General features: G+C 34.3%; 1 protein-coding gene across 1 annotated transcript; it reads right to left on the bottom strand.

The window, feature by feature from the left end:
* Nucleotides 1-1407: 1407 nt before the first annotated feature.
* On the bottom strand, nucleotides 1408-8628 carry LOC115994820. The gene is made up of 8 exons (XM_031119097.1): nucleotides 8280-8628; nucleotides 6615-8090; nucleotides 6339-6491; nucleotides 6196-6250; nucleotides 3929-4077; nucleotides 2889-2984; nucleotides 2019-2147; nucleotides 1408-1793 (listed from the first exon to the last, which is right to left on the bottom strand). The coding sequence occupies exons 1-8, from the start codon at nucleotides 8337-8339 to the stop codon at nucleotides 1665-1667; spliced, it is 2247 nt and encodes a 748-aa protein (XP_030974957.1). The 5' UTR covers nucleotides 8340-8628; the 3' UTR covers nucleotides 1408-1664.
* Nucleotides 8629-10968: the final 2340 nt, after the last annotated feature.

Consider the following 10968-nt stretch of genomic DNA (forward strand, 5'->3'; position numbering starts at 1 on the left):
AATTCTCATCTTTAAATGATTGGAGATAACAAATTTTACAATTTTTATCTTTGAAAGACAAAAAATTTCACATTTTAAGTGGTAGATTGTTCTTTCACTCAAAAAGTGGTACATTTGCTCATTTACGCGGCTCTTCTCATTGAAGAGTGATAGATAAAGGGTTTTGTTAAGATATATTTTTAAAGCATACATTAGTCAATCATTTTTAAAAACTTTTCATGAGAAAATGAAAAAGTCATTAACTTTTTTGATAATTTTTTCAATTTCCTATAAAAGGTTTCTTAAAATAGATGACTAATGTATACCCTTTGGTTCCTAAGATAAAAAAAGTACAAAACAATAATAATTGACTTGAACAAACGAGTGAAGAGAGATGAAAGGTGAAAAACAATAATGAATAAACATTGACTTGAGCAGAAGAGAATGCGCACTGTATCAAAACATCATCATGGCTCAAGTTAAGTCTGTAGTCGATATTTGTTGTTATTGTTGTTGTTGTTGTTGTTTTTTTTTTTTTTTTTTTTAAATGAGTTAGAAATCTTAATATATTCTAAATATAATGCTTCTTCTAGAGCTTGAACCTATGATGCCACCACCTCACAAATACATAATACTTGTAAAATGACTATAACACCTTAGTTCGTGATGGCTTTTTTGGGAAGATAAAGTAATCTTTTTCCATGTGGCAACTGTTGACCTTGCCTTTTTTAAAATGGCATTTTTTGCTTGGACTAATTTTCTTTCCCACTTAATTTTGTGTGTAAATTTTGAATTTGAAAATTGTTTACTCATTTGACTCCTAAATGGCCAAAGAGTAAAAATATTCCAATTTGTTTTGATGAATGAAAGTTTTATTCATATAATTACTTAAAATAATTAAAAGTTTAATAATTTTTTCATATAAACCAAACAACACAGATGATTCAGTTAATTATTATTTTTAAAAATGTTTATCATAAAAAGCAAGTTCAAGTGGCATATTATGTTGTCAAGAACTTTACAACTCAACTAGTTAACATCTCTTAGTGATTCTCAAAAAAAAAAAAAAAAATTAACACCTCTTAATATTTTCAACAAAAACATCTAGAATTTAAATCCCTCTTTCCATCTATAGATTGAGGATAACCATTTACCGCATAGGAAATTTGGACTCTTGTGAATGGTAATTATTATCTTTCAGGGAGAATTATTACTGATTAAGGTATCAAAATACTTGAAAACGAAATATTCTATAGGCCATCAATTAGGGAATCGATCATGCCAAGGCAACGACAGAAGAAAAAAAACAAAGCCATGTTGCACTTAGAATGTAGCAACGTGCAGCAGTTCCTGTCCTAAAATCATATTGAACAAGAATAGAGAACAGAATTTGCCCCTTGGTCCAAAACAGAAAATTATACTAGGATATTAGGACAATGAATCGCTATTTGTTACTACTTACTAGCACCACTTCATTTATACATAAATACATATATACATGCATTCCTACTTTTGATGGAAGTATCAACTATTCTATGATTCTAAACAATAAAGCCTATACATTCTTTTGTTTGATAGCTTGAGGATGCTCCTAGTGAAAGGATAAACCCATACAATAGACCGGCTATTAATCAAACCAATTACCAAAAAGGAAAATAAAAAGGATGTACCCTCTATGGGTGTGTTTATTGACAGCCCCTCTCAGGCGACCACTCAAACTTGGTGCATTTTTCTTGGCTTTTTTTGACGACTTTGGCTAGATACTGCCTCACAGATTTGTGATTCATCTCAAACACAAATGCCATTTCCTTAATCTGCACAATCACCATTTGCCAAATATTTATTTGCTGTCAATGCTAAGCATGAGTTGAAGCATTTTATTCCAAAAATAAATGCTGTTGAGTTAGAGAAACATGTTAAGGAGAAAATCCACAAAAGACTAATTAACAGCACAGCACGGAGAAAACTGGAAATTTTGAATGGCAGCAAAGAACCCCATGAGATGTCAGTGCAAAACTAAAGATGGGGAAGCCATTTACCTCAATCAAACTACCAGAATTAAGATTCAGAAGCTGTCCCCTACCAACTTCTTTGCCATTCAAAAAAATTGAACTCTTGCCAAGATTCTTCAGAAAGAAAGTACCATCTTCTTTCATCTTTATTAGAGCCTAGCACAATGATGAACGCTAGTTATACTTGTATACCAAAAAATATATAAAAAATAAAATTAAAAAAAGGAAGAAAAAGACGTTTCTAAATTTCTGATTAAAGGCAACAAAATGCTTTTCCAACAACAGTAACCCATTGCAAGATTGCTTAGGGACAGCAACCAACATTTGCTTTCTACTTAGTAATTATAAATAGTTTGCCCCTCAATGCATTTCATTTCATTATACACTTCACCGCCTGCATTTTAGTAAAGAATATTTTGGAAATATTTAGGGGGATAACCAATATTAAAAATGTGACTCATTAATGAGTGCAGAAAATAACAATTTATTGCTTTCATGTATGTATAGGATTGACGAAGGATAAGTTGGTGCGGACACCAGATTAACTCTGACTGATTCCATTGATCCATATTATGGGATTTGAATTTTATTTTAAGTATTTTAAAGGATTTTGATTATTACCTTAATTATGATTTGATTTTCCTTACTTATTTGAGGTAGTCTGGGACCCTCTTTATAGGCCCAAGAGGAAACATTATTGGCATGTTGAATTTTGATAAATACAATTATATTGAGATTTTTTTTCCATAACTTGGTGATAATCCCAGACAAATTCTAGGGGGTGAAGCCTAGAGTTGTTTTGTTATTCTGTTATTTCTTAATATGAACTCAAAGATGGTCTTACCCACTATCACTACAAACAAATATGCAAATCAAGAAAGCCAAAAAAAATCTAACCTGCCGTCTAGATACTTTGTTAGCATGTCCTTCTCTTCCCAAGTCAATATCCACTGGCACTGCTGCAGCATCATTTGTTGCTCTACCAAGTATGACCTGTAATTTAGAAAGAGATTGCACTAAGAACAAGAGAACAGTCATGCATGAAGGTTGAAGAACAAAATTGCATTCAGTCTATATTATATACACAGATAATCTCATTACCATGTTTGAATAACACTAACATTCATCAATCATCTCTATTAAATTTCAGACTAAAATTGGCCTTTAAGGTCACTACAAAGTTTCAATTCACTTAGACTCTTTGTACAATTTAATGTTAACATTCACATGACAAAATAAGAAAGGCAAAATCCTCCTCCATAACCACCAAAATCTTTTTGAAAATTGTATAAATTTACAGGAAGAAGCACCGAAACACAAAGACCACACTTTCATATGTTTTGTTCAAAACTAATCAAAAGAATGACACTAGTAATAGTGTTGATCATTTGGCTATTACTAAGATATAGCAAAAATAACATTTAGTCCCTTTAATATTTGGGCCACTAAGCTTTTTTGTCCCTCAAATAGCAAATTTTTTAATTAAAATCCTCAACTTTAGAATCACTGTCAATGTGGTCCTTCCATCTAGACCCATTAATCATGAGCCATCAAAGGCCTCAAAATTGTGTGAGTGTGTTTTGCAGAAAATATAAGTAATTAAAAAAAAAAAAAAAAAAAAAGACATCACCTTGAGGTATTTAATATGAGTTGACAGATCTTGATAGAATGACAACATTGATGGTGATTTTAAAGCTACCAGTATTAGTTGCAAAATATGATCTCAAGAGACCAAAATAACAGCAACCCAAAAATTATTGAGACCAAGGGGCATTTAGCCATAAGATAAATAATGAACTCTTTGTTTCATAACTAGATAAATACCATAACTCACATAAAAGAAGTAAAAATCAACCAGAGCATCATAATATACTGTACCTCAGTCTTCTTAATATATTGACCGAACAATTAAAAAGGTCAAAATTTGGAAACTGTACCTCAGTCTTCTTAATATACTGTTTCAGATGGCGGCCATACAAGATTGCAAGTGCGCCTTGAGATGCAATGGATCTTTGCATAGAAGATCTAGCACACTGTTCCAACCTTATGATTGTCCTCTTAGTTTCCTCATGTTGATATCTTGAGACTGGAGATGAAAAATTAAAATAAAATGCATATTAAGATGAGAATGTGATATACTTTCACCCTTTGTCTAGAAGAATGAACTCGTTTGCTATTTGATTGATTTATAAACTCATATGGAGTTTATTGTGTTCTTATATAAGAACACAATATACCCTTATATTTATAAACTCTTTTGCTGTTATATTTGATTGACAATATACCCTTATATTGTGTTCTAGCTCTTTCTCTGGTCCATATGGAGTCAATTTGTGGAAAAATATTAGAAGGGGGTGGCCCTCTTTATCTCGGTTTATTCTGTATGAAATTGGAGATGGATCAAAAGTGCAGTTTTGGCTAGATCATTGGTGTGGAACATCTTCTCTTGCAGATTGCTATCCTGAATTATATAGGATTTGTCGTATCAAAGAGGCAAGTGTGGAGGATCTAATGAGGTACACCAATGGAGTCCTCCATTGGGAGTTTCTTTTTTGTAGGGATGTGCATAATCGGGAATTGGAAGCTTTCAGGAGTTTCATTAATACCATTTATAGCACTCCTGTACGGGGGATTAGGGGGGATAAGAGATGTTGGCTGCCTTGTAAGAGTAAACGGTTCACGGCTAGTACGTACTACCATCTTCTAGTTGGCCATAGTGAGCAGTTTTTCCCTTGGAAAAGTATTTGGAAGCAGAAGATCCCTTCTAGAGTGGCTTTCTTTGTATGGACCACTGCCTTGGGGAAATGTTTGACAATTGACAATTTAAGGAAAAAAAAGTTTTGCATTTTGGATTGGTGTTATATGTGCAAGAGTAATAGTGAATCTGTTGACCATCTATTCCTTCATTGCCTGGTTGCTTTGGAGTTGTGGGATATGGTTTTTGATTTATTGGGAGTTTATTGGGTTATGCCAATGTCTGTTGTTGGGCTATTTCCTTGCTGGCAAGGTTGATTTGGTCGCCATCGTAATGGAGATATATGGAAGGTTGTTCCTCATTGTTTGATGTGGTGTATTTGAAAGGAGAGAAATAATAGGTGTTTTAAAGACAATGAGCGTTCCATGCCTGATCTCAAGCTTCTATTCTTCAAAACCTTATTGGACTGGTTCTCTATGTGGAGAAACCAACCTTTTTCTTCTATTTTGGATTTACTTGATTTATGTACTGTTCGCTTTTGATATGTTCACCCTTATATACTCCATGTACTTGGGTGTCTCTCTCTTTTTGATTTCAATAAATCTTTATTACTTATCAAAAAAAATTATATTGTGTTCTTATACCCTCCATTCTTTTGAAATATCAAAATAATCAAAGATCAATATCTAGTATCATCTATAAAATATTTAAATTTCAAGTTTTGTTTATACCCTCCATGCTTCAAGGTAATCAAAATAAGCATCTCATCTATATTTTTTTGTACTTAAAATTATACACAAACATGAATTCACAGATCAAATAGTTAAAAACATTAGACTAATAGGAAATTGACTTGCATGTCAAGAATAAAGAAAACATGTAGTCCAACTATGGGATTTTCAAAATATTAATCCAATAAAAATGTTAGTAAGTATTGTAACATTAATAAAAAATAAGTAGCTTGATCTTGAACACATAAATCTACATATGCATGTATGATTTTGCGTGTTAATAACAAAAAGAACATACAATCCAACAATGGCATTTTCAAAATATTAATCAAATAATATATTATTAAATTGTGTAACAATAACAGAAGTAACTTGATTCTAACCCATACACATAGAGAGACACATAAATATAAATATGCACGTATGATTCCGCATGTGTGTGAAAACCAGTTACTACTAAGCCATCAGCATGAATAAGCATGAAGCATTGATGTCCATAACTTGTATAAAGGCCAATGTACATGTGAAAGCCAAATTTATCAGAACTAACTTTTTGCACAAGGAAAGAACTGAATGCAGAACATTCATCAGCTATAATGTGTGTGTGAAGTCTGGCTATTTACTATTAAGCCATTAGCATGATGCGTTGATGTCTGAAACTTGCATAAAGGCATATATAATGTGAAAAGAAAGTTGATCAGGATTATATTTCTGCATAAGGAAAGAACTGCATGCAGAACACGCATCAGCTAATTAGACCAAATTTCAGAGGGATTACCTTCTCTACTACTATATAAATCCTGATCATCCGGACATAAATCCATTCGAAGTATCTGAAAGATAGAATTTATAAGAGGCAGAATCTCAAGATGAATTAAAATACTCTCAATAAATTGCCTAAACCCAACCGTTAATATTTACCATTGTTTCAATATCAGAAAAGCATGGGATGTCATTGTCATCCTCAGATTCTTTCTGATCTACTGTTGGGTCTGGTTCAAGAAACTTCTTATTAGAACCTGTCTGTGCATGTAGCATTGCATGTTCCCCAATTAGACCTGGAGCATCAGTTTCCTGTTTACAACAAGCAGAGAAGGAATAGTTTTTGTCAAGGGCACAAACATGAACTTGCTGCTCTATAAAGGAAAATTGCAGATGCTATCTATGATCATGAAGTAACTCAATTTGACATATAACCTCAATTTTTAGTGCCCCATCCATGGCCAACTTTGGAGTCGCATGTGCTGATCTGCCTTGCCTTGGGTCAACATGAACAAAGTCTTTAGAGTCCGCATCAAGATGGCTACCATGAGACAACTCAGCTTTGACTCCAAAACCAACAATGGGGTGCTTTGGGCTGGTCTCTAGTAGTGTACCTGATCCCACCAACCGAGAAGCTGGAAAAGACAGTGTAGGAGCATCATTTTTCTTCAAGCTTATTTCTTTTTCACCATTTCTTTGACGGCCGGAGGAGGAGGATGGATTATTGGCCTCTCTGTAATTTGTTTGTATAACAGGTAAGCATATATCATCATTGCTTGGGATTTCGAGGTCCTCAGTATTCAATGTGCAATATAACTCTCCATCATGAAGTTCAGGAGTAATAGGATCAGGCACTGATGTAGATGCTGACATATTGACTTGAGTAGGACAAACACTAAGCTGATCACCATGACCAGAGCAAGATGGATCAGCAATAACACCCAACTCTGAAGTACAAGCCCCATCAGAAACAGCAGGGCACGTATTCAAAGCCGGAGTCTGAGGCTCACAAACATCGGCTACATCACCATCTTCTTGAACTTTACTTGGAGAACTCAACAGAAGTGAATTAATATTATCACAACAAGACTTTCCCACGGTATCTTTCCCATCTTCATCCATAAACATAAGCTCATCCTCATTCGCAAGGCTCAACAGACGATCCACAAAATCACCCTCTGAGGTAGCAGCCGAACTACTTATCATCAAATCACCAGCATGTCTATCTTTCAAAACCGTCCCCGAATTGCCAACATCACCATCCACATTATTAGGACATATCAACGTCTCCGCCACGCCCTGATCTTTATCACCACCCTCAATGCTCATATTAATCGGCATTGCAGGTGCCGAGACATCCTCAATCGTTTTCCAAATAGGCATATCGGGACACACATAAGACGGCCCTAACTCCTCACCATTCCCAAACTCACCCAAACTATCCCCAAGATTAGAATGCGTATCCTTCAATACACCATTCTTCTCATCTGCAACACGCCTTAACCTTCCATTATCAACCCACGCAGCATTCTGAAACCGAAAACGGTCATCAACACCATCACCAATCATGCAACTCCCCTCGTAACCGACTTTATTATCATCATCATTAGTACCATTACCATTTACCACTAGTTCAAACAATTCAAGACTCTCGTCGCGTAACCTCTTCCGCATAGCGTAATACAGTTCACGAACGCTCTCTAGTTTTCTCTTCTTAGCAGGAGATTGAACAGACTTGTTCTTCGAGTCAGTCGAAGCAGAAAGCTCATACTCGACCATGCGAGCAGAAGCTTCGCTCGAAATTTCAGGGTTATAGAGCAGAGAATACCATCGATCTCGCAATTCTCGAACTGTAAATTTTCGCGAGAATCGAACAGCACCTTTAGCAAGTGCCTCCAATGAGGCACCTGCCTGTAAATTTTTTCCGAATCACAAAAAGGAATCAGAAAAAAAAAATAATAATAATAATAAATAAATTAACCAAAACAAAATTTGCAGATTTGTGTAAAATAAAATTGAAGGAAAATGAAATTGTTTTTCACAATTAATAAGAGATGGAATTTTGGTAGGGGTAAAATTGGAAAGAGAGAAGTACGGTACCTCGACAGCGTTCTTCAATAAGAGGTCATCCTCTGGGATCCAAGCTGCTACTGCTGCCATTTTTTTTGGGTGAAGAGGAATTTAAGAGAGCATGATGGATTTTGAAATTCTTGTGAGATTTGATTTGCAGTGGGAAATTTGAAATTGAAATTGAAATTGAAATTGGAAAACTCTAAGCTCTCTCTCAGTGTTTGTGTTTGTTTACAGTTACACAGAGACTCTCAGGTGGGGGTGGGGGGAGTCACTGTACCGGAATTGTTTGTCCTAAACGCGGGTAAAAAGGTAAAAACGATTGCCGGGCTCGTAAAATTATTGACCAAGGAGAATTTCGCTGCTACTCTTTTTCTTTAACCAGATATACTTTTTTGTTTTTTTTTTTAGGGGAATAATTTAACGGCATATTCCAAAGATACCAGGTTGTGGAGGGAATTAACAATTTAGGGCTAATACTTTTCCTTTTTCTTTTTTCGTTTGGTTCCAAAATTAATTATAGGGATTGCAAATTGAATAATTTATACATCTATTAAGAATCAGATTCCTCTCTCTCACATATAAAAATTGACATATTTTTTAATGAAATAAAAATTGACATATTGTGTATGAATGCGTGTTTGGGATCCAAATCATATATGTTCTAGTCCTTTTTTTTTTTTTTTTGATAGGAAGTCCTTCATAAATCATCGCTTGGTTTTATATCTAGATATATTATATAAGTTTTTTTTATTTGCCAACACTTAATGGTCTTTTATTTTTAGAATGATATTCATAATGCTGAGCATTTATAGTTTCGAAATTTAGAATATTGGACATATAACTTTGTCTGTATGTTGTTTTATTTATAATATAGGTCTGTTTGGATTGAACTTATTGTTGTTGAAACTGAAAATACTGTAGCAAAATAATTTTTAAATGTGTAAATAATATCGTGGGACCTATTTTTAATATTTTTTAATATGTGAACAGTATATGTACAGTGCATGAACAGTATATTTTGTCTCCCAAAGTCAACAAATGCTAGCAAAAAAAAAAAAAAAAAAAAAAAAAAAAAACAAAGGAAAACGCAACACTAAAACGTGGACGCAGGATTCCTTGGAATCCAAACGCCCTCTATATATATATATATATAAAAATTCCTTGGCCATAGTAATTGACATTTTAGTTAGAATAAAATTAAATATACTATTTTATAATATAATATTGCTGAGCTTGAGTAGGAAATGTATTAAGAATTTTAACATTTTAGTTACAACACAAATATATTTATGAAACAAATATTCTCTTAGTCTATTTTTAGCTCCTATGCTCAATAAAAAATAAAAAATTCTAGTTCCAATGACTTGTGAACTCTCTTTAGCTAAAAATAGGACCTCTTAAAGTACAGAACATTACCCAAGGGCCAAAAGCTAGCATATGTAACAGTCTAGCTAGTTCCTTTGCATTCAAATTTTTGTAAATGTTTAATTTTAGTATTTTTATGTAATTTTTGTTATTTTAGATTTAGGTTATTTATTTTTTCCTTAAGTTTTGTTTTTACTATTTAAACGTATTGTAACCTTTAAAAAGCAGTTCAATTTTCAGACTATTATCAATAACATATAGACGTTTTGTCAATTTGTTTCTCTAGTAGATTCAAGTTTATCTCACCTTGTGAATTCAAAGAACACCCTGTTGATTCAAGGTTTACTATCCAAAAACTAATAGTTTAATTTATATCCATTAAAGAGACTGTCATGTGTATTTTCTTCAGGTTTCCACGATATCATACTATATCCAATGTGCTCTTTTTGTGCACCAGAAAATATTAGTAATGGATTGATAAGCTACATATTACCTGTAAGGACTCGATTCGTGACGAACCGTAGCGGTGTTGGACTCGCACGTAAAAAGGCCCATACTATATCATTTGTAGAGCGTGGGTTTGAAAGGCTAGGCCTTGGTCACCAGGCGGTGGGTTTTCCGTGGTGTTCATACATGGTTAAGTTTTCTTCACCCCTGGAATCTTACTCCTGGAGGTGGGCTGGGAGGCTCTGGTTTTTGGCCATTTTTCCCAGCCCCTTCCCTAGGTTATTTATTTTTCCTTTTATATCCGCCTGCGTTCATTGTCCTTCGTCCACGTATAAGGTCAACCTTTCCAAGACTGATACGTGTCCCATCAGCCCATACCCAAAGTCGTTGGGGTGGTTGTAAAAGCCATAGAATACGGCTCTGTCAGGTTCAAAGTCTTGAATGGCAGTAAGGGCAGCTTTCCCTGGATATTTCTTAGATTTTTCTTCCAAGTTTTAGTCCTATACCGTTTTTACCCCTTCTCTCCGGTGGGACTTTGAGTCTGCCGAGAACTGAATTGTCCTCGGTTGTATCACATGGCTACCTTGTGTTTTATATTATCGAGTTTGGGCCATAGCCCTCCTCGACTTGGACCTTTGGATTCCCCATGGGTGAAAGGGTCTGGCCCATAAATTACTTGGGCCCCACATTACCAATTAGGTATGTGCTCCAAATGGTATATTGATTAACATACTTGACATTATCTAATGAATAGCAGTACAGATAAGAACAAATATTTCTTATCCGCTTGTTAAAAAAATATTAGTTACAAAATTTTGCTGAGTTATCCCAGCAATAAAAAGTAAAACTAAGTGCATAGTAATCCAGGATGAAAAAATATCTAATACCAAAATCACAACCAACA

Source organism: Quercus lobata, chromosome 6 (genome assembly GCF_001633185.2).
Source record: "Quercus lobata isolate SW786 chromosome 6, ValleyOak3.0 Primary Assembly, whole genome shotgun sequence".
NCBI lineage: Eukaryota > Viridiplantae > Streptophyta > Magnoliopsida > Fagales > Fagaceae > Quercus > Quercus lobata.